At 36.3% G+C, this 26,328-nt stretch overlaps 1 protein-coding gene across 1 annotated transcript in view; it reads right to left on the bottom strand.

Annotated features, from left to right (window-relative positions):
* Positions 1-25,736, bottom strand: part of LOC122796053 (fibroblast growth factor 18-like) — an 84,418-nt gene extending 58,682 nt beyond the window's left edge. The window contains exons 1-2 of the mRNA XM_044064517.1: positions 25,186-25,736; positions 15,376-15,412 (exon numbers count right to left, since the gene is read on the bottom strand). Of these exons, the coding sequence (XP_043920452.1) occupies positions 15,376-15,412; positions 25,186-25,364 (216 nt within the window). The 5' untranslated portion in view covers positions 25,365-25,736. The remainder of the gene's footprint in view (positions 1-15,375; positions 15,413-25,185) is intronic.
* Between the last annotated feature and the right edge of the window lie 592 nt (positions 25,737-26,328).

Raw genomic sequence — 26,328 nt, 5'->3', positions numbered from 1 at the left:
TAATTGGTGTTACCAACATGAAGTATTCAACGTTATATCCATTGTGAATGGGAAGCCTGGAACAGACTATTGATTTTTTTGTCTTCTTTTCAGTGCCTACTGGGCATTAACTGTTGTCACAATCACTTAGCAAAGTACAGATGATGGAATTGGACTATAAGGATAGATTTGTTTTTCACAAAATGTGCTATAATACATTAAGGACAGGTGAATAACTTAATGGGTAACTAGAAGCTTAGCATATACAACTGGTATAAGTAAGTCTCTGTTTCTCAACAGGTAATATAGCCACTTTGCATATAAGTTGTGGGTTCTAGTCCCACACCAGGTAGTAGGCTTTTATTTTCCAGTACTGATAGTAGAGTGCAGCAGAAAGGGGAACTGCATTCCTGAGGATGCCAACCTTCAGATGAGACATTAAACTTAGTCCCCATCTGCCTGAGTTGGTAGTAGCTCAGGTGAATATAAAAGATTTCATGGCATTTATTGAATAAAGAATAGGGAAAATTCCCCAGTGCCCTCGCCAAATTTCCCCTAGTCAGCATTAATACCACCTTGAGTCTCCATTAAAAAGGGGCCATTGGCCTACTGGAGCCTACTTATTCAACAAAGTGTAAATAAACAGATATGGATGCATTAAAAATGTTCATCATCAAATTCTGTATTTTGACACATACATAACAGCAAGTTCAATTTTATAAGAGATAGCAAACCATTGTGAAGCCTCATCTGTGTTGGATTGTCATCATAATAACCATGACTAATGCTCATTAATGAATTTGACCATGCAATGTCTAAAATAACCGAATTTCACAGAACTAACAGCATAAACTGCTTTTTAGGGCTACATGTCAGCCTTAAAAGTGGGCTTGTTTTTTTTTATATATACATACTTATATATAAATCAAAAAATATCCTAAAAGGTTAAGTGTTCACTTGTAATGCATTTACAACAAAACTAACAGACCACATTACTGTCACAAATATCTTATAAATACTAGCAAGCAGATGGCTTCTTATGTAAACTGCAACCTGAGCTACAAGACTCCCATTTTCCTGAAAGCACTGACGCACAAAAAATTAAATGATCTAGACTGCTCAAAATGCACTCTGAATAGACATTGTTTTCATCATGTCAAGACTAATGATATACAGCAGTAAAAGTTCAAACTGTGGTAAACAGGGGAAAGGCATTATCAGTGTAATCATTTCTGTACAGCAGATCTGAAATACAGAACAGTAAGCATATTACAAGAAATGTATCCAGACACTTTCTAATGACCTATTACAAATGCACAATCTGCTTATTTAAATAGAAGTAGTAGTGCATTCAGTCTGTGTGGTTTCATTTTGCATTTACCATCTGGATGGCTTTGAACATGCATTCTACTAATTACAGAATGTTAAAATCTACTTCTGAAATCAAATATTGTTTGCTGCCAGTTTTTGCAATGATTGAAACCTAAGGAAGATTGAAGTCTCTCTCTTCTGCCTCAAACATGTGCGCATGCACACACACACACACACACACACACACACACACACACACACACACACACACACACACACTTTTTCATGCATTTCATTAGGTTTTACTACACTTTACATCTTTGTGTGGTATTTTCTATTTATTCAATTTTAATGAATTTCAGCATTTTGTAGATATTTCCTTAAACCTTGGTTACATTTTATATTGTGCCTCTACTATTTCTTGTCAATTTTTCTCCCTAGGCATCAACTGAAAATGGGCGTTGTTCCCAGTTGGACCTTTCCAGAAAACAAAAGCAAATAATATCTATCGATATATATATATATATATATATATATAAAATATATATATATATATATATATATATATATATATATATATATATATATATATATATATATATATATATATATATATATAAGCCTAACCTTCCATCAAAGCAGCAACTAGTTGATCCAACAATCATCAGCATCTAAGTATCAAAAAACTAAACATTAATCCACAAAGGGTGGGGGGCAAGCCAACTTGACCCTCCCCACACCGTCAGTTAATTATACGTATCAACTCCGAGACGGAACTACAGTGGGGAAAGGATATGTTCCCTGATTCTCACAACAACACAATCTCATACTAACAAAGCCAGTGCTCTTCAGTCAGCTGTTTTTTTGATTAGCTGTATTGGCTTTGTCACTTGTTGAAGAATGGACTCCTTGAAGTAAGGTTCCTCTCCCGTATATCTATATCTACATATATATATATATATAATCTATCTACATATATATCTATATATATATTTTTTTTTCACTTTGACCATGAACATTATTGTTTGACTTTATTATATTCATGCTAATGTTATGATTTTGTAAAGTATAATGCCAGCCAACTATAAACAAGTTATCTACATTTTTCATCTGGGGAAAATGATGACATTTTATGTATCCTGATGCGAGAGACAGTCAGCCTGCATATTACAATTAATTGCACCAATTTTGAGAGGGAGAAAGGGAGTGAATGAGACTGTATGAGATCAATGTATCGTGCAGTACTGTCATAAATCTTTTCTGAGGTGTTAATCATTGCACTTGTAGTTTTTGGTAACTTTCCACTCATTTTCTATACTCTGTAGTAGAAGTATGAACATATGGAATACTACTTTGCTTCTTTGATATTTCTGATAGTTTATAAAAAATGTTGCTTATTTTGGGAATAATTTTTGAGTGTAGTACTGTAAGAGAGTTTAGTCCACATTACCAGTTCCCAGGAGACCCACATCTGCTCTTATGGAAATTACTTGTGCACTTAGTGCTAATACACTTTGAATAATGCCAGGATCCTTGCATCTGTTTGTACTATACTCTGATGCATTTAGACTACTGCAGTCTGAAAAATTGTGTAATTTCAGAGCTCAAATATTTCTAATTGACTTGAAATATGAGCTATTAATGTGGTTAAAGTAAGTCATACCAACCAAAATGAAGTATGTCTGTATGCTCTCATAGCAGAGAAAGGCTTTAGTTAGACAATACTTGCTTAGAAATACAAAGACATGAAAGAGTAAAATATATTTTCCTCTAGTTGCTATGTTCCACAGCACATGGAGTACTATAAATAGAAGGCAACTGTATCAAGTGCTGCGGAAGGTATAGTTATATTCAATCACTCTAACTAAACTTCACTGAAATCAAGAATGCTAAAACTGATAAAAAATGCTTTGTATGCACAAAATCACAAACCAAATAAATATACATGTTAACCTGATATCTTTGAAAAGTAGCAATGCATTTGCTTCTCCAACTTAAACTGATCTCAGAATTGATTATTATTTTGCAGGTAACATCACCCACATACTCAGGCAGAGAGAAGGAGATACAGAGCTCTGTACAAGAGAGAACAATTTTTTTGTTTGTTTTTCCATGAGCACATTTTTTTTAAGAAAAGGTAATTTTCAGAGGTGTTCTGTCTTGCAGCTCTAGGGTCTGAGATTCTGTGCTGATCACTTCCATTGTGACTCTTCCTCTTCTCTCTTTGTCTGTTTAGGTATGCTGCAATTTCCACCCAAAGCCACGCTGGAGGATTTGTTTCTTTATAGTGTCAGTTTCTGTTACATTTACTATTACCAGTGTGACCCACATCATGGTAGAAAATGGGTCATTTACCCAGTTAACAAATAAATAAATATAATTAATACATGTAAATGCTGGTTAAAATGTAACCTGAATGCAAAGGCTTCATTTGAATTTTAATTTAGAAGGTAGTCTGTTTTGTAAACATTGTTTTGAAATGTTATTACTACATGTTGGCGAGGGCCATGGTTGAAAACATTCTTTGGACCAGTTCTTTTACCTGGTTAACAATGGTAAATAAATGTGCATTCTTCTGAGTATGTATAGAAGAATGCAGGAACACATCATCTGTTAGGAATATGTAATGGGTTACATATGTTTTGACTAATATGATTCAATAGCAATATGGGGAGTTCATATACAAAATTATCCACAACGTAAATTGAAAATAGTGATAGAAAATGCTGGGTTAATCCTTTAACAGAATTGTTCATTAATTTTTAAGTTGAGGATAAAATGCAATTAACCATGACACATTATGTACAAAAAGGCTGCATAGTCAATATAGTATCTAATACAAATGTAATGGTTCTCCTAACAGGTCATTATGCACTAAGTTACAAAAAGTATAATTTGTGAGCAAGACATACATAACTTTGAATTAAATCATATAACTTGCAGGAAGACACAGCTGATTAAAATATATTACATTCTAATGCTATAGGGAAAGATCATAAACCTAATAATAATAAAAAAATAAACGTAAGTACTTCTAGAAGAAAAACTAGAATACAAAGAACTGTAACAGTTTAGAAGGCATTTTATAAAAAGGTCAAATACATATGATGATAGCATCTGACAGTTAATGCACAGGGTTAAGGCAATGAGCTGTTTCCTGTAGTATAAGGTTTGATTCTCTCAGCCTTCATTTGCCTACTGTGTGACTCTATGAAAGCCATTTAACCACAAAGTGGTGTTGAGAAACTGGATTAAACTATTTAATGGCCTACGTATTAGTAGTCACAACATTCTTCTTCATAATAAACATACAATTCCTGCCAGGCAGAAAGATTATACTTTGTTTCTGCTGCTATGCCCATTCTGTATGTAGCATAGATGATAATATTGCATTTAATTAGAAAGTAACATATAGCTTTGCAAAAAGTCATGGTAAATATTAATCTGAAAATGATTTTCTTCCACCTTTTACTTATGGACAGAAACCTACTTTTTGTATATGAAATGAACTGAACTTTAGACAGATTTGTTAACTAGTGGCATTTATTTTTGGGATAAGGACATGATACTCCCATTGCAAACTGTACTCACTCAGTCTCATGTGAACTACTGTACACAACTCTTCATAGGTGCATAGCTAGTCACCAGGTTTGCAATTCAGAGGACTATTGAGGAGCCTAGCCCATATTTATAGTTGCCCCCCAAGCACTATTTGGTTAAGTGACTTAAAGAGTTACAGTAGGCAAATGAGGGCTAAGGGGATCCAAACCTTGTACCACAGGAACTGCAGCTTCCAGCCTTACACCTCTGTTCAAACTGCCAGACTATGCTTTGGCATCCAGAAAACAGAAACCAATTTAGAGATAGGATTGTAACACCTGAACTCTAGTGAGGTTTGGTCTGGTGGTAAGAAGTGGAAGAAGTAATGTGCTGTGTGCATTTTCATTTCTAAAACAGAACTGCAGCAGATGGGAAACTATGTGAAGGTGGAACAGATGAAGCAGTGGAGGGCATGTGAGGACACCTAAATGTGAAAGCTCACGCTAAAGCTAAGAAAGAGCTAGAATGTCACAAAATGGTAAACATCTAGAACACTCCAAATGAAACAGTATATGGCTTTACAGTTACGGCTGTAAAATATGTATGGGATTAAAAAAACAAAAACAATTATACACTTGACAAGAAGAAGAAGAAAATGTGTAAGAAAGTAGTTACACATCTACAGTAGGTGAAACAAATCCGTGAATGAAGAAAGGAACAGCAAACACATTCACAACATGTTGTTATTATTATTATTATTATTATTTGTTGTGGTCTAAACAGGCACAATGGTGGTGTGTTCTTTTTTGGCTACGCTTTTCCCTCCCATAACACATTTTATCTCCTTAAGAGATGACATCATACTAACCACCATTCTCTATCAGGCTGTTCCATCCACTCACAGTAAATGGACGTCCTCAGAATTACTGCTCATTTTCACATCAACAAACAAAGTGTTAGTTAGGATCTTTCTTCCAGAGATACTCACTAGTTTGTATGTTTCTTGTGTTTCAGCCGTGCTGTAACATCCCCTTCATTTTTTAGTGTGTAAGATAACCAGTAGCTAACTAGAGAAAGAATCTTCCTTATATACCTTTTCATTCTACCTGACAAGTCAGTTTTAGTGACATTCTGGCCTCAGTTGTTCTTTGCAATTATAAGATAAAACGGGAATCTTCAAAGAATTGTCAGGTTTTTGACCCATCTGGGAGCGAAACACCTGTGAATAACACTACACAAAAAGAAACTGTCAGTCAACAGATACCGATAGGTTCCTGTCCACAGTGGGAGGGAAAGAAGGCAGATAAAGACACGATGGCCAGTACTTTGAAAATACCATGGCAATAAACCACTAAAAAAGATATCATAAGATTGTATTTGAACCCAACTTATGCACTATAGAAACTGAATAGTACAAAAAGTCAACTAATGGGGAAAACAGCTACACCATGCTTTACATACATGTGGCAATGTATGGAGGAAAACATACTCAGGGAAGAGGAACCATGTTTACGGTATAGTTGTCCTTTAGTAGGGAGTACTCAGTCACAGATAATCAACTTCACACCTCAGCTAGAAATGATGGCATGGAGATAAAGTTCTGAGCTACAACAAAACAGCTATATTTCCACAGGGTTTGAGTTAAGTTTTAAAGAGAAGGGTTATGGTGGAACCAAAATAAGTCATGGAAATTGAACAGATTCTATTTCTCACAGACACAGTCATAACAGCAGAAGTCACAGTGCACCCACTGAGAAAGAAGAATTACCAAGGAAAATGCTGCTTCTTCAAGATGTATTAGTGGCTTTCTACCTAATGATTGTGAAGGCTGGCTTATTATTTACAGATCAAAGTATTTATTAAATGTTAACTGGTGACTATATTTGTCTTCTAAGTCATTATACTCTTTAGAAAGTAAAATAACCAGGCAATAACACTACTATAATGGAAAGCCTGCGAAACTGGATCTCAAACTCCATGCCACACGAAACTGTACTATTAGGTGACTTTAATATTGACTGGCATAACTGCTCTAGCCACACTCCAACTACCCACATTAACCTCCATAGATTTACCCAAACTATATCTACCCCAACCAGAACAGACAAAACCTCAAAACGAGACTCCATCTTAGACTAGATTCTGTTATCTGACCCCCACTCTAGCATGGCACTCTGGCTATCTACCTGACAGTCTAAGTGATCATCAACCAACCTACCTAATTCAAAACAGACCCCATTACATAAGCCAACCCAACCTCAGAGTAATACATAACAAAAAGACATTTAAAACAACTGACTTCATCAATTCACTGCAAAGCTGTAACTGGACACCCCTAAAACTACTATCTCTAGATGACGCCGTACAGTACTTTAACTCCACTTTCCTGCAAATCCTAAACTATCATGCCCTCCCCAAACTATAAGACTGAAAGCTAACTATGCTCCATGGCTAACTAAAGATACCAAGACTACAATAAAAGAGATGGATCTGTCTTGGAGTCAATATCAAAAGAACAAAACCAGTAATCTGAGGCAAACCTACCAAGAACTTCACAACAAAGCCAAAAATCAAATCAAATTAGACAAAAGTAACTACTACAAAAACATGCAAGAAAAATATGCCAATAACCCTAAGAAATTTTGGGCTGCAATAAATGGTATAATCCATGCAGGTAAAGCCACAACACCAACCCCAGTACTACCAAACAACCATGACAACATTCCCACACAATTTAACAAGTTCTTTACCGAGACAGTTCAAACCCTTACCAATGCCCTCAATACTACTAGCAACCCTATACCAGGTACTAGCAAAACCCACCCTACTACTCAAAACAATACCAACAACTTTTCCCTACACCCTGTACCCACTAAAGCAATTTCCAAGCTCTTTAAGAAGCTCAAACCAACCACACTAGCAGATGACACCCTACCAGCCAAATTCCTTCAGATAGAAGCAGACACCATAGCTTATCCCATGTCCATCCTCATAAACAGGTCACTCACAGAGGTCAAAGTCCACACCTTGTGGAAAATATCACATATTATTCTACTGCACAAAGGGGGCAACTCCTTAGAACTCACCAACTACCACAGAATAGCAATTCTCTCACCTCTATCCAAGATATTAGAAAGAGTTGTACATTCCCAACTACTTCAGTACCTCTTACAAAACAACTTAATCTCCAAAACCCAGCATGGCTTTAGACCATCCCACAGCACCACCACAGCATTACTATCATTTACAGATATAGTTAACCACAATAGAAACAAGGGACTATGTGTATCTTCCATTTTTTTAGACTTATCTAAAGCCTTTGACATGATAGACCATAATATTCTTCTCCAAACTCTATCTACCATAAACCTCAGCCCCTCTACTATATCATGGTTTACTAGCTACTTATCTGTTCGGCAGCAGGCAGTCCTATGGCATGACCAGCTGTCCCCCCTACTACCTGTATCCATAGGTGTCCCTCAAGGATCCATCCTCGGTCCACTATTCTCACTGTTCACCAACCAAATCAATTCCTCCTCACTCACAGCATCAGTAGTACAAAATGTAGAGGACACCACCCTTATAAGTGCTGCCCCCACCTTAAATGAACTGCAAACCCTCACCCAATACACTTTTACTCTAGCCATAACATGGTTCACAAACATCAAACTTATTCTTAACCCCCCAAAAAAACTAAACTAATTCTTTTTGCCTCAGGTTATGCTCCCCCCCCCATAACAGTTTCACCATTCACTCCAAAGGTAACATTCAAAAATCTCCAACTGGACACACAAAACTGTTAGGTGTAGAAATAGACAATAACCTTAAATTTTACATCCATATAGCACAAACCATTAAGAAAGTTAATAAAAAGCTAGGACTTCTCTATGGGAACAAACAGTTTATCACAAAACAAACCAAAGCTACTATTGCAAAAACTCATCTCTTATCCATCCTTCTCTATGCCTCTCCCATCCTTACTAATCTCCGCCAAAGTGATCTGAACAAAATGGAATCTTGTTATAACAAAGTAGCCAAGTTTGCTACTGAAGCCTCTTACAAATCCCGCCACTGTCTTGCCCTTAATCAACTCAATTGTCTCAAGCTACCTCAACTACTTCTGTTCAATCAACTCACAATAGCACATAATCTCTTCTACCTTCCAGAAAATACCCCTGCTCTACAATATTTAATTAACCCCCACATCCCTACTAGAGACTTAATATCTAGTTCCCAGAACCTAATAAGTGTTATCAGACACAAAAATGATGCAGGAAAATCTCTCTTTGCCTGCACTATTGCCAAAATCTGGAACTCACTACCTAGCCAAATAACCTCTACTACCTCCACAACTCAATTTAAGAAACTCCTGAGAACCCACTTCTCAAACAATTGGCTCTGTTCATGCTACTCCCCCAGGTAAATTTGCACCAATACCTTGTTCAAATATTCTACTAAAGGTCCCCTAATTCCTTTCTCTGTAATGCTTAATGACCACCGGCTATTTCTGTAACAAAATATTGAGAGTACTCACAATTTAGAAAAAAAAATAATTGTTGTTTATTTTTTATAATCTAAACCAACCCTACTGTTGGATTACTGTATAATCTTAACCTGCTGACTCTACTAAATGAATTGTTAAACTATACCTGACTTATGTTTCCATGGAACTTATATCTCTGTATGATATTCTTTTGAAATTTCTTGTATGTCATGCTATTGGAGCTTTTCTCCCCGGGCCTCTGCTGAAAATGGATATGTGTCCAGTCAGACTTTCCCGGTTAACAAATGTAAAATAAATAAAATAACCTGAGATGACAAAGAAATGCAATTCTGGCATTTCTCCAAGAGAATGGGAGACAAAATCTCATGATCCCTAAATTGATCAGCCAAAGAAGCAATATACTTTTTTCACATGGGGCTATTGAAACATGAACACTGATAAGTGTGCATTGATCTCCTTCCACATCAAGCCATAGTTTGGGTCCATTTACTGGTACTTGCTTATCTGAAATATAAGCTTTTGCTTCAAATCCTCATTTAAATGATTTTGGCTACAAGGATGCTTAATTTATGAATGCAGATCTACTGGAAGCATTTTGTTTTATGTTTGCTCATTTTTTCCTGGGTTGCATTTACTGGGCTTTTAAGATCTAGAAACAATATTAAAAATAAATAATATTACATAAAATAAAAATATCAAAGTAAAATAAAGATGGTAAAGGAGCAGACAAAGGCTGCAAATAATCAACAGCATATAAATTCCTTTCACACAAGTATCGAAGACAGGAACAGTCCAAACTGGAATAAAAACTCAGTTTATTCATGCACTGGTAAGCGCTTTCCCCCCTTCAGGCTTCCTCAGACCATTATTCTTGGAAGACAAGAGCAATTCTGCTGCAGAATTGCTCTTGTCCTCTAAGTTTTAATGGTCTGAGGAAGCCTGAAGGGGTGAAAGCGCTTACCAGTACATGAATAAACTGAGTTTTTATTCCAGTTTGGACTCTTCCTGTCTTCGATACTTGTGTGGTAGGAATTTATATGCTGTTGACTATTTGCAGCCTTTGTCTGCACCTTTACCATTTTTATTTTACTTTGAAATTTTGCTGCTGTTTTTTTGGTAAGGAGTAATTACTCTCAGGTATTATTATTTTGTGTTTGATAAAATAAAAATACTCTTCTGCTATAGTTAATGTCAGCCTCTATTTAATATTTTCATATTTTATCCCACAGAAACTGAAGAACCCCATGACGTTTGGTAACTATATTTCAGGTATACAACTAAATCTGAGTATATTTATGTGTATTGTGTGCAGCATTTCATATGGGAGCGCTTGAAGAATGCATGCATATGGGGCACAGCCATCACACTGTGTTACAGGTATTCATGCAGGTCTGCAGTTGTGCTTAGATCCTGACACTGCAATTAAAGGAAACATCTTAAATGCCTTATCTCCAGTCAGAGAGAAAGCTATGTGTTTATCTTGGCTCTGCCAGTGTTACACAAATTAGTCTAAAAGATGAGTCATGAGATACTTGGGATTTTTTGGAGAGAATCTTTTTTCTCCTTCCAATACATGCAAACAACCTTTGAAGAGAATAAAACTGTTTTCATTTCTGTTTAAAGCAATATTCTAAGATGTTTCTACAGAGATGTTTATGAGAAGGCTTAACTTTTAAAGTTATAGCATCCGACATTCTGAAAGGTTACCTGTGCAAACTGCAATACATATACAGCTCAAAAGACTTTTTTTCTTTGCATGTTATGAATACCACTCCAGTGCCTGTATTTACATGCAGTCATTATGCTTAGTACTTTTCTGTAAAAGTGTCACATAGTGGGAATTTCTTCCTGGGATGCCCAGAGATTAATTTAATACAGAAATGCACTTGCTTCCTGTCCATCTTGGAAGGTTTTATGGTTGTTAGATTTATATATTATTTATTTATTTGCTTATTTGTCTGCATGTATGATTTGGCAAAATTTTATGCCGGATACCTTTCTTGACGCAACCCTCCCCCTTTATCCAGGCTTGGGACCAGCACAAAGAAAGAGGGTAGTGAGACCAGCTATGTTATATGGGTTGGAGACAGTGGCATTGACAAAAAGGCAGGAGTCAGAGCTTGACGTGGCAGAGCTGAAGATGTTAAGATTTGCACTGGGTGTGACGAGGATGGACAGGATTAGGAATAAGTATATTAGAGGGTCAGCCCAGGTTGGAGGGTTTGGAGACAAAGCCAGAGAAGCAAGATTACGTTGGTTTGGACATGTGCTGAGGAGGGATGCAGAGTATATTGGGAAAAAGATGCTAAGGATGAAGCTGCCAGGAAACAGGAAAAGTGGAAGGCCTAAGATAAGGTTTATGGATGTGGTGAGAGAGGACATGCAGGTGGTTGGTGTGACAAAGCAAGATGCAGAGGACAGGAAGAAATGGAAACAGTTGATCTGCTGTGGGGACCCCTGACGGGAGCAGCTGAAAGAAGAAGAAGATTTGCTTATTTGCATTTGTTTACAGGAAAGTCTAACCTGGCACGGTTCCCTTTCAATGGAGGCCTGGGAAGAAAAGCTATACGAAAATGACTTTACTTTATACAATTAATAAGCAAGATGTCTGCCTGGTCTCACATTACTGCAGTATGGAACTCTCCATGTTTTGTGATTTTTGTCATTGGTATACAAGAAGACAATGAATTAGCATGCACTATGAATATTTTTATGCTGAATGAATTTTCAGCAAAAGCTACAGAATGAAAGTAAAAGAATCCCCACTTTAAATTATTGTACCACCTGCTTAAAAATAATGTATGGCAGACAGGGTTGTTTTGCTCAGTAATTGTCTTTTTTTTTAAATGAGTATACTTGGTAAGAAATGCATAAAGAACACCATTGTAAATTCTGAATAAGAAGAGGTCATTAGGAACATGTGGATTTCAGCTATAAGAAAATTAGTCTAGACCCACGTGATAAAAAAAGGTTTGGATAAACCATGAAAGAAGAAATAGCCTCCAAAACTTACACTAAATGTTACACATTGAGAGGACTGTAAAGTGCATGACTTCTGCAGATTTGTTCTCACAGCTGCAAACTGCACAATTAAAATATATTATGTGTGTGTGCGTGTGTGTGTGTGTGTGTGTGTGTGTGTGTGTGTGTGTGTGTGTGTGGGGCCTATATTAGATGAACGAAAGTTCATCTTAGCGAACCCTCACATGAGCAAATATCCATGTACTCGAAACTACAATTGTGGGGGGCTACGCCCCCCACCCCCCTAAATATATATTCCAACTCCTTGATCGCACTACAGTGAGGAAAGGGAAAATATTCCCCTCTTCACTGTACTGCGATCTCACAACTGCGGTTTTGAGTTCCGAAATATTCGCTCATGTGAGCGTTCGCTAAGATTAACTTTCGTTCATCTAATATAGACCATGTGTGTGTGTGTGTGTGTGTGTGTGTGTGTGTGTGTGTGTGTGTGTGTGTGTGTGGGGCCTATATTAGATGAACGAAAGTTCATCTTAGCAAACCCTCACATGAGCAAATATCCATGTACTCGAAACTACAATTGTGGGGGGCTACGCCCCCCCACCCCCTAAATATATATTCCAACTCCTTGATCGCACTACAGTGAGGAAAGGGAAAATATTCCCCTCTTCACTGTACTGCGATCTCACAACTGCGGTTTTGAGTTCCGAAATATTCGCTCATGTGAGCGTTCGCTAAGATTAACTTTCGTTCATCTAATATAGACCATGTGTGTGTGTGTGTGTGTGTGTGTGTGTGTGTGTGTGTGTGTGTGTGTGTGTGTGTATAAGATATGTGCTTCAAAATATTATAGCAGGTAATTTAACAGGAACAAGTCTTGCCAAAACAGAAGCAGTCTTCATAAGTTTTTGAAGTCTACCAAAAATGACATTTCATTTGAAAGGTATCTGACTTGTGGTTAAATCAGATTAAACTAATATTTGGCAGGGGAATGGGGTACAAAGGGGTCTACTCTTTTCAAAAATATATAACATGCTGTGTTTTCGTATGTTTTCAATTTATGGAAACAGAATTTGAAGAAAATAAATTTTAGTGGGTTATGCATCTGTTGTTTTCTAATCATTAGTATCGCTTAATGAACAATACTTAAATGCATTACACCCTTAATGTCTCTTGCAATCTAGAACTTTGATTTGGGAAATTATTTTACAACAATACTCCCTGAATAGCTCTGGTTCAGCAGGAATGATGTAGCCAATTGGGTCACAGTAAATGAAGTATACTGTGGACACCTGCCAATTAAATGTGTTTACTACAGATCAAGCCCTCTCATGAGCCTAGATATACCTCAATGAAATATATAGTAGCAGACATTCCTTTGTGAGCATAGAAACTGTTTAATGCTTTAATTTTGACTTGTTTATAGTTTTATGAAACCATAATGTCCTCTCGTATGATGGTATTAAATATCAAGCAACAAACTGCAATTGTTAATAAGCTGTGAATGAAATTAACACACTGAGAAGGAAGACTTGAATTATTTTCTGTACAGCTCTTTCATAAAAATGTTAAAAAAATATATGTCTTACTTTGATGACATGTTACATAACTTGAAAAATCTGGTCTTGTTACAATAGTCCTGACTATAACTCTGTAAACATGAATCCTTTTAGTCTATCTCACTTCAGTCAAAACACAACTAATTATAACTTTAAACTGTCAGCAACATTTTGTAAGTAAGGTAAATGTTACAGAATTTTTTGATATGGTCTAGTAAAAGGCTCATTCATCAAAAGACAATCTTTGGGGTTTAGTGTTCCAAAGTGAATTCCTTACTCTCTTATAACCAGTTTTGAGTTCACAAAATCTCAAGGTAAGCAACCTTCAGAAAGGCTGTTCAGCAGGAACACTCTTTGGCAAATCATCTGCCAATGAACTAAATGATGCATATTACCAACTACATTACAAATTAGGAGTTACAAATGAAACAGTAATAAATCACTTAGTATAAGTAACAAAACAGCATTATTAATAAGACAAAATAAGGATTTTAGTGATTGCAAAATATCTGCATGCTCTGGTTTTAGAGGACTGTATTAATGTAAAGGCTCATGCATCCCCTTTTCAATAAATAATAAACACTACAAGAAGAAGGCAATGCTATTCAAGCATAAAAGTCATAAAATGTATACTTCAACTGCTATACTGTCTTAAGTGTTACCATTTACTAAGGGCCCACAGTAAAAAAAGCCATACCAACCTCCTTCACATAATGTAGAAATTCAAACAGTTTCAACAAATCTCTGAATTTCCCTTCTGTATCCCTCTGAGGTTCCTTGAACAAATACATTCTGAACTGGGTGTTTGGTGTTTTTATATAAACACCAATAGTAAGAAAGTGGCATGTACCAAAAGAACAGAAAGAAAATTCTGCAATGTGCTGGGGCACATTCTACAAAATGTATCACCTAATTCCAAATTAACAGTTTGCTATTTAAAATTGCTTTGTAATAATTTGCACATTTCAGTATTTTCTAGAAATCTGGACTTATGAACCTTTTACAGGAAAGACACCAGCAGTTTTGTGAATTAGTTGTGAATAGAAATCAGCCTGACTCAAATCAGTACTATGCTATCTTTGTAACTATCACTTATTAATGAACAGTGAAAATATAGTTTCTTATAAGTAAATATAATTACGTTTAGATACACCGTTATTATTTTCCATTCTGTATGACTGTCTATAATTTTTATTATTAATGTATGGATACTGCCATTAGAAATATAATAAATATGTAATATGCAGTATAAATGAATTAGCACAAATTAATTTTCAGGTGAAGTAGCATTCATTTTACAATTAACCCCTATATTAAGGGTAGAGAGGGGCACAGGCACATTCATCTCAAACAAACACTTAATACCATGGATCTAGGGTTTTAGGATAGATTTCTTCTGAATTTCTTAGAAAGAATGTATAACTCAAAGTTATTTTAATGAAAGATGTCCAATAAATAAATATATGTCTCTCTGTCTATAGTATATAAGTACACATCACCTACCTTTACTTGGAAGCAGAAAACCAGAAACTGTAAACACCTTAAAGGAGAGAAAGGAAAAAATAGAATTAGTCACAGATTATATCAGCCAGCTTGAAAACTGCATCTAGACAATAACTTTAGAAAAGTATCAGCCTACACATGCATGTCTTTGCACAAATGAGTAACTTATATGTCATGAGTGAACACACACACACTCACAATAACATGCAGACATGTGTATGTTTGACATACACGCGCGCACACACACACACACACACACACACACACACACACACACACACACACATACACACACACACACACACACACACACACACACACACACACACACACACACACACACACACACACACATATACAGATGTATATGATGTGTACTGACAGATAGAAGAGATGCTCACTATGAAACCAAATCATTTATTGCCTCAAACAGCTTACATTAGACATGTATTTTTTCTGGATGGCTAAAACAAATTAAAATACATTTTAATATGTTTTATTTGTATGCATGTTTGCACTATTAAGTCAAGATGCACTGAAAAGTGCATTACAGTAATGAGACACATACCTAAATGCATAGGCGAACACACAGCATACTCTTGACCATGAAGATGTGGTTGTTATTTAAATTAACAGGTACATAATACAATAATTTTTGTGATTTATAACTACATTACCCGATTGCTGCCATGACCATACCATGAGCGCTTAGGTGTACAATAATTAACCATAATGTTAATAAAAAAATAATAGTCTCCCTGTCTGCATTAGGCTTAAAAGAGTGTAAGACAGCAGTTAAAAAAACATATGAAAAATAAATAACTAGATGGCTTGATTAGGTTGATCAGATGGCTCTGAGTGATGAAGCCTTGACAATAAGTCAGATAACACCAGCTCAAAGAGTGGCATATATGCTGGGGCAAGCCAACAACAGAAATGTAGGAACAAAAAGGCTTACATTGTTTGCCTATATTAAGGGAATGCTGCATCAGCATGTTACTCAGGACTGACATTGTGTCTTTGCTACAGAATAGGCATTAGTGACAGGAAGTGGTAGTGGGTTAAGGGGTGGGCAAGCAAGGCAGTGGAGGCTGCATCACTGCTGAGGCAAGGGCACATCCCCTACAATGCCCACATGCAAGCTCATCATAGTACATTCACCAGCACACTGGGAGAATTAGGGCTCACGAAAACACCTCACTGAACTGCAGTGTGATGACTTCCTTCCTGGCTCTGTTTTGTTTGTGGTACACATTAATCTGTATCTTCACTTGACCTTGTAGGATTCCTGTAGAAAAGAAACCACCCAGAGAAGGGCATAATAAGGTTTTTCATTGTGTGAGGAATCCTGGAAGAGAGAAATGTCAGGGTACTATCTAAATGGTTCTGAGGTCAGTAATAGCCACGAAACAAAATTAAGAAAAGAAATAAACTGCAATTCTTAAGTTACTTATTAAAAGCTAGCAGCTTGAGGTGACCATTTGCTTGCAAGACTATAGACAGAGTAAAGACAATTCAGAGAAGGGCAACAAAATGGTTCAAAAAAGTCCAAGTAAAGAGACCAGATAAGCTTAAAGATCCTAGATAATATTAAAAATTAAAGTCTTGAAGAAGGAATCAGAGAAAGAATACAAAAGAAACTGTAACACATTGGAATCCATAGAACCAGATGAGGTAGCTTCTTTCTAAAACATAGGTATATCAGACACAAGTTGGATGTCTTGGTGCAAAAAAAATGTTAAAAGGGCTATTTCACAGAAATTGCAGTGTATTATTGAAATAGCCTTCCTGAAGAACTACATGAAGAAAAATGGTAACAGAATTCAAAATGTAGGCGATAAATAGAAGATAAATTTACCAATGAAAATGATAATGACAGTGGTGGTGGTGAAGATACAGCATTTTGGTTAAGCAGGATTTGCTGCTTGTGCCTTAATTATGGACAGATTAGAAAGCAGCCAGCTAGCATTCATAATCCATTAAAATCTGTTCTTCTAAACCATGCATTTTAAGCAACAGCAAAAATGTACCAAATAATCACTAAATGTATCATTAGTTGTGAAACAGAATGATGGAATTATGTATTGACTCATGCCCTACAGATCCCCCTCCCAACCACATCTGCTAGTGCTGCACCAATAGTGTAAAAGCTGCTGTGGTGGGGGCAAAACTGTTCTCATGCATTTTATATGGCAATGTACGTATTTATCTGCTTACTGACTTAGTATGTTGACTGTTGCAAAACTGATCTTTTACAGCCATTAGCCAACAGCACAATTAATTAGAGCTGCAAAAAGATTAACAAAGGATACAATTCTGACTAACTAAAACATATTTGCTTTTCCGAGAATGAATTATGAATTATGTATAGTAAGGCTGTTATAGACTTTACAGTCAGAAAATATATATAGCTTAGGGTGAGAAGTTGTGAAAGATCAATTAGCTTTAGCTTTAGAGGAGACATATGAGCTGTGAAGAAAGGAAAATTAAGTTTGGCAAGAGATAACTATAAGAAGGGAGAGAATTCCAGTGTTTGGGCCCAAGGGCACATTAAGTTATATTACTGTAGATGTATAAAAACAATGCTGTTATGAAACAAATGTAAAAGGAATATTTATTCTACTTCAGTACGGGCAACAGTATGTATAAACATAGGACAAGAGATGCTTTTATAGGGTTTAAAGTTAAAGCACCAAGTTATGAAGATAATTTGGACACACACACACACACACACACACACACACACACACACACACACACACACACATTACTAATTGAGTCTTACAACTGTGACTACTGTTCTCTGAGGTGGTGTAATATAGTACATTAAAAAGCAAAATGAATACGAACTGCACCGACTGCTGTTTATTGACAAAGCTCATGACAAGCTCCAAAATACTAAGCGCTTTCACCATATATAAATCAATGGCTTCTTCAGAGTACAAGGAGCATTACATCACAAACACTTATAAATATTTTACACATTCAAATGCACCTATCACACACCCTAATTAATTAAATATGTTAATAAGCCAATACATTTCAAATACATAAAAATATATATAAAAAATATATGTAAAAACATGTTACCTAAAGCTGATATATAAATAAATTTAAATAAAATAAATCAAGCTGAATTAATATACATTCTAGAGTCAACCCATTGCATTCATCTTTTAACTAAATATTATTTCTATAATGTTGTCAAAATTTATATATATTTTTATGTATTTGAAATGTATCAGCTTATTAACATATTTAATTAATTAAGGTGTGTGATAGGTGCAGTTCCTATTCATTTTGCTTTTTACTAGTTTATACCCTTTTGGGTTGTGTGACTTTTTTAAGTGAATATAATACATTAACCTGCACACTTCTTCTGCTAAAGTTTTGGAAAGTAAAATATGAGGGATATGGGACAATACTCAGGTATGTTTTAACTCTCCTATGACTTGGAGAAGGGTGGGATGCCTTCTACGTACTATGTGTGAGAGTACAAGTGAGATGTGAAAAGATGAAGAGACAGTTAATAGAATTTGTTATATACTATGTGCGCACTTCATTAAGACTATCTGGTCCTAAGTTCCATGAGAAGGGCAATTCAGAATGGAGTTTACAGAGGTTTTTCCAAAGTGGGGGGCGGTGAAGCATGGTAGGATGAGAGAGTTAAAGTCTGTGGCATTTTACCTGCTTGTTTTGTAGTTGTCTCCTGCAGACTGGGATTTGTGACTGTGGTCAAGCTGGTCAAGCCCTCTCTTCCAACCATATTTTCACTCTGTGCTAATACTTGAAGACTAAGGATTTTAGCATGAAGATAATATGTCTAGGAAAAGGCATAATTCACAATTTACAGTGGTTAGTGATATAATGCATGCCTAGTCAATTCAGGAGAAGTCAGAGATGAAAATGTTTCAGACTTAAGTGAAAAAAAGAAACAGTAGATTATTGATGTCTATGAAGGCTTATGTCTTTTTAAGCAAGAGTAGGAGAGGGCAGGGTACTATCACTGCAAAGTTCAGAATGGTGAAATTGCAGATGTCACTATGTCAGCTGCTCTGCACCCAGTGTAAGGTGGCACTGCTAATAAATACACTTATGACTATGGAATTTGCTGATTTTTTTTCTCTATTGTTATTTATTCAGGAAATGGATAAAGGAGGATGCTATCTTGTTTATTCATTCATTTGGTCTGTTTATCAGCTGTATCCAGTTTGGGTTTGATAGAATGTAGCTTGTTCTGGCACTCAGAAGGTCCTAGGAAGAGAAACTAATTCTGGAAGGGGTACCAGCAACGCATACACACACACACACACACACACACACACACACACACACACACACACACACACACACACACACACCATGCACATGCAAGCTCCAACATCACCAGTTCACCTGCAGCATATTGATGGGATATGGGAAACACAGTGAATCTAAAACAAAACTTGTGCTAACATGCAGATTCCACATAGATGACATCTCACCCAAGAAATGAACTGGAAAACAAGTGCAACAAGGCAGAAATGTTAACTGATACACCACTATTCCATTTTACCTTATCCTATAATTCTTAAAAATGCAGAAAGCACCAAGAGTTACAGAATGATTCACTATAAAGACATGAATAATGATATTTATTTATTTGTTTGTTTGTATTTGTTTTCTGCGTTAGAGCACTGATCACCATGGACCTTTTTCAGACTCAGCCCATATGTGGTGTCCAGTTAGGTGACTTGCTCAGAGTCACACAGCTAGGCATACTGGACAGTCATCAACTAGATTACAAATTCAATGTCTGGTGTGGGGTATGCTTTGTGTCCATTTTTAATGCTGTAGAGAGTATATTATGAAAAGACCCCATTAGGGTCAGTGACAGACTAAGAAGGAGAAGCAGTCCTAAGTGTCCTAGTAATGTCACTGGCTATGAGCAGCAAAACTCCTCCACCAACTCTTTTACCTGATACATAATTTCTGAAGGAATACTATTTGATAAAATATGCTTAAGGGATAGTACTCTTTTCCTTAAGCTGTCACTTCCAAATAACATTTGCCCTTGGAGAAAACTCTTAATAACCAAGATTCAAGGAATCATATATACTTCTAATGTTCTCTGCAGTGAAGGTGCTTTCAGTAATAACTTTAGAGCTGCACAGAGACTGATATCTAACATTTCCTGCTGTTAAGGATTCAACCCTACTTGATTTCCAACACCTGTACAAAACAAAAGGCTCCACAAACAATCTAAAGAAGTTAATCTTTGTGAAAAAATAAGTAAGACATGCTGAATGGACAGGTTAATTACTCAAGACTTCCTCTGTCTCTGGAGCAATCTTCTGTTATGCATAAAACAGACTGATACCCTCACTTTCTTTGAGGGGTTCCTTGACAAGACGATGAGTGTTTGCAGTTTTATTTGGGGCCTAAGATTATTTGCCTCCAGAAGGCAGGATGTGCTTCTTGATGTTGGAAATTGGCACAGTGATTGTGGTGCATGGGGTGACTTTGCTTTGTAAACTCAGACTCACTGAATCTCTGAACTAAAGTGAACTGCAACAAGGACAATCTAGCTACATTGAGACAACAGAGGTGCACAAGCTGTAGCTGGATTACTTTTGTTCTCTCCCCTGCGGTGTAGACTTGGAAGGACCAGAATGCTACAAACAAAAATCATCTCACTGCATGAATATGAAAATGATGTGCTGCAGGGGTGGCATCTACTACTAGAGCTATGTATGGGGAGCAGGTGTAGCAAGAGGTTTGAACATTCTGGTGAGGGGAGCAGTTAGAGGGTGATAAAAAGCAGATTGAAGAACACTGCTTGGCACTGTGATGTAATGAGCTAACTGCTGGTGAATGTCATAAAAAGTGCTAAATATAGAGGCAAAGGTAGTGGACAGTTACAGAGGGATACAAATAAGAGAAGGATGAAGATCTAAGAAGCAAGCTACCATTAGGCCAAACAAAGTGCTTCACTGACCATTGAACCAAGAAAAAGTAGTTTGAATAAACAGGATATTTGGGGTGTTTAGGTGGGTACATAGGGATTGCTGAGTTATTGGCTGGTAATAGAAGTAGGGGAAGATGTGACTTCAAACAGAGATACTACAGAAGGAAGAACTGCTAGTGTAAACCCCACAAGATGCAGACAATCCAGTGTACAAGTCCCTAAATATGGAGAATCCTGAATCTAGTAAAATAAGTATAATTCTGTCAAATGGGTCAGAGGGTGGTAGACAAAAACTATGGACTCACTATGGCAACAGGAAGGGAAAGTAGTAGAAACAAATCAAGTAGGACAACAGTGTATATCTATATATAGGTATCTATACAGGTAGATAGATACAGTTCTGTAAATGTTTCTATATATAGATACACACAGATGTTTATATATCTTTGTACATATTCATGCAGATACATATATATGTTTGGACATGTGTGTGTGTGTGTGTGTGTGTGTGTGTGTGTGTGTGTGTGTGTGTGTGTGTGTGTGTGTGTGTGTGGGTGTTTGGCTTCCCTGAATTCCATCACTCCACTAAGCATTACATTATGGTTTGGAAAACCCAGACAATGACTCCAGATTAATTGTATGGATAAAGAACATGAGAACCAGGGAGTGTTGAACCCTTTCCCCCTTATAGCATTAATGCTGCAGCCTGTTTCCAAGTTTCAGTGCATTAGGAGTCATTGCATGGGTTTCATTTAACCACAGTCTAATAAATAATGCCTTGACAAACTGCTAATAATATATATATATATATATATATATATATATATATATATATATATATATATACACACACACACACACACACACACACACACACACACACACACACACACATATCAAGAGAGAAAGGGAAAAGAGAAAGGGCAGACAGTAATGAAGAGAGAGAGAGAGAGAGAGTTGTATACTGTATAAGGGTTTGCATGCAATAGCTTATATACTGTACCTGTATATGTGTGTATGCACATATATACATATCTATCTATATCTATATGGATACACACACACATATATATATATATATATATATATATATATATATATATATATATATACACATATAGACAGATTTTGATATATGCTAAATCAAGAATATCAGCAGAAATAACTTATAAAACATTGTAGTAAATAAATACCAAAAATAATCCATATTTGTAGTCGTCACTTTTAGAACTGAATAATTTAGCCTTAAATGTTGACACAACATTTTGTAGAGGAAAAGCCTTCTTGCATTCTCTGAGAATGGTGGTAGCTTTGTTCCCCACATTCCTAATCTTAATTATTCTTTTTCTGAGGTCAAATGATTTCGGAGAGAATTTTGATATTAATTCAAAAGTGTTTATTTACAAGTTAGTCCTGTTGTGAAGTCAAATTTGAACAAGATCCAATATTTTCTGATGCAAAGATTTTGAAATTTGGCACGTAATTTTCATTTATTTAAAAATTTAGACCTAATACTCCTTTCATTTGATCTCATATATGTTTCAAATATAATCACTTATGTATATATCTGTGTGTTTGTGTGTGTGTGTGTGTGTGTGTGTGTGTGTGTGTGTGTGTGTGTGTGTTGCTGCAAACTGCTACCTTCCATCTGACTGCAAAGACAAAGCAAGCAGAAGAGACAGAAAAAAAGAAAAGGCAATTGTTTTAAATGCTGGTGGTACTCCACGCTCCCTTCCAATCTGAAGAACAGCTAATAATAGCAAAGTTAGAAATATAGTAGCCCTGTATATGTATGCAGCTAAAAGGTGTTTTATTGCCTAAGTCTTATTAATGTTTTTTGTTACCATTTTTAAAAAAGTTTATGTATAAAACTTAAAACAGTACGCTGCTTATAGATATAACACACTAGTCATCCAGTGTGCCAATTTCCCTGCAAGTAAATTACAAACTAATTTACAGAGAAATGCTACTCTTACTGTGTATAAGCGTTTTAGCTATCTAGTGCCAACCTGCTGCCTGGAGGCTAGTAAAAGCACTTTGTATATTGGAATGCGATATGAAGTATCAGGTCCATAGAACACGCTTCAGGTAATACTACATCTGTGCTTTAACTGTGGTACCACTGTATTGCCATCACTGTTGCAATGTTCAAGTATTCTCCATTTCATCCAGAACAGAATGAAACAAGCAATCTTTTTTCAATGGACCGCAGACAGCAGATCATGACAGTAGTGCAGACAAAGTTTGATTTCTACTATAGTCCAAAACACCTTTACATCCACCAAGAAACACAAAAAAGAGAAAGAAACCAGTCCTCTTCAACAATAAAATAACCACAATTGGACAGTAACTTAACGCCTTCATCCACTTTTTATTTGTGAACTTCTTCAGAAATAAAATTGCAATTTTATTTCTGAAGCATTTCTACTATAGTGTCATTACTTTGTTAAAATGAAATGATGAAAGGACCCATGAATGCAAAAACTGACACACAGCAATAAGTGATACACGGGCTTCTTGTTGAAAACTTGGAATGGCTGTCATAGATGTGGAACTGCACAGGCAACATTATCTGGGCAAATTGTTTTTCAGATATGTAACTACAAACCTGTTAAGTTGTCTGTATCTAAAGCTACTCCATCTATCTATCTATCTATCTATCTATCTATCTATCTATCTATCTATCTGTCTATCTATCTATCTATCTATCTATCTATCTATCTATCTACCTGTCTATCTATCTATCTATGTACACGTGTGTGTCATTATGTGCACGTGCATGTGTGTGTGAGTGTATGCGGTCATGCACACACACAGAATTCCAGTGTCAATATAAATTCATATTTCCATTACCATACCTTCCCAGAAGGCACTTAAATATCTTTTCATTATAATACCCTAACAATAATTAAGTGGAAAATGGTAGAAAGTGATATGTTAGGGGTCAGAATGGGATTAACTGTAAAAGGAAAAAGAAATGTATATGAGAGAACAGTTGTTTTTGGTTATTTATTGGAAGCATCGAACATCTTGTCTTATGGTGCATACATAAGAAGTTCTGGAAATTCTAACTAAGGTGACTTGTTATGGCCTAAAGGTGATGAGCATCTCTTTATACTGTTAGTCATGAAGCAAGCTTGAATTTCAGCAGTAAGAAAAGAAGTGACAATCTTGTGACATAATGACCAGCTTTTCAGGAGACAGCATGCAACAGGCAAATGACAGACATTCCATATTTAAGGAATATGGTGGATGAGGTAGTCTGAATGTGTATGTGATACACATCAGATACACATCAGGTACACCATCTTCACTGACCAGTCCATTGTGCTACATACAAATGTATTACAGGCAGATGGACATATAATGATCATGTCCAACATCAGCTGTAATAAAACTGGGAGAATTCACCAACTATGAGAGCTTTGGACCAAAAGAGTACAAACTGGTGGAAAAAAAAAAGTTAAAAAATGCATTTGCTGGTATGCCTTCAGACTCTTTTCCTGTTTGCCTTACATAAATAGCAAGATTTAAATTTTTTCATGTTGTCTACCATAGACTTTGATTAATCATGATTAATCTTAGTCTGGGCATCTCCCACACCTCCCAACATAGAAGCTTGACAAAATCACAACCATAATTTGAAAAAATCTGATGTGATTTACTCTGTCTTGCACAAATGCACATTAAAGGAGCTGGACCTAAAAAGCTGCTGACAATCATTGTGAATAACTATACTGATTTTATAAAGATATGCACTCATACAGGTAAGGTAAAGATAAAGTCCCAGATCAAAGCAATTTAGATGTATGTTAACTTGTAACTTTGCCAACACATAATAAATAGAAAAGTGTTATTCTTACAGGTAAATGCACTTTGGAGGCATGGAATGCATTCTTGTAGATTCTCCTCGTTTTTCAGCTGTAAATCCAAAGGGTACTGAGAGATAATGTAATGTTACAAGAGAATACCTCCAGGTGACGAGAAATACCCAAGTGTTTTCTTTGGTCCCGGAGCCGACTTCGGGATAGTCGCTCAGCATTGACCTGTGCTTCTTCCTTTATTCTGCTCCCAGCAAACAAATAAGCTATGATAAAATTACAGACATGTCTTGCCAAGTTTACTGTCCATTGCAGTCATTGGAAAGGTTACTTGGTGTAAAAGTCTGCTTTCACTTATGAATTTTCTGATCTCTAAAGCTATCCAGAATCGGAACTCCAAATGGCTGGAAGTTCAAGTGCAGTTTATGCCAAGACACCGCATGTCATTCATTCAGCTTGATAAAACTTCTAAACACATATTAGGTGAGGGCGACGACCAATCTATGCACTTGTTCTGCAACTTTCTTCTAAATAGACGTGGACGTTGGGGACCCGAGTTTCTTCTGGAAGAGACAAACCAAGACTTAACTATTATCTGTCACTTGGTCGGGAGGTTGTACTCAGCGTATTTGGGCTCTGCGCTCTGGGCAATGGGAGGGAATCAGCAGAGAAGCTCAGCTGAGAGTTTTTTTTTTGCAGTGGGAGGGAGCTTCATTTTCCACAGCTCTTCCGATACTCACCATTGATAAGGCCAGCCTTCTTTAATCTTTATCCAATCATTCAAGAATCTGATTCGTCTCCCCCATTAAAAACAGTATTTCTGCCATGAATTTGTATTTATCCAATGTGACACAAGATGGTGTGTGTGTGTGTGTGTGTGTGTGTGTGTGTGTGTGTGTGTTCTAGCACCACGTATATAGATTTTGAATTGAAGCATTTAACAAGTAGTTGAGAAAAGAAAAAACAATTTTCAGGAATTTAAACAGTAGCTCAGAAAAAAAAGACACGTTTTAATAATTTAGAAAAAACGAGAAGGTAAACAACAGTTGAAACTCTGGAATATCAGTATATTATGTGTACAAAAACGTGCAGAACAAAATTAGATACCCGTTTTCATAAGAAAGGTGCCATTCTGTAAATAAAGGTTCATGGAGTTTAAAAAGTGACCCGCCTTTCAAACCAGCC

The sequence above is a fragment of the Protopterus annectens genome, chromosome 2.part2 (assembly GCF_019279795.1).
Source record: "Protopterus annectens isolate FY-2018-M chromosome 2.part2, PAN1.0, whole genome shotgun sequence".
Taxonomy (NCBI): Eukaryota; Metazoa; Chordata; order Ceratodontiformes; family Protopteridae; genus Protopterus; species Protopterus annectens.
The sequence above is the reverse complement of the archived record's forward strand: the minus strand, read 5'-3'. Positions and strand labels throughout refer to the sequence as shown.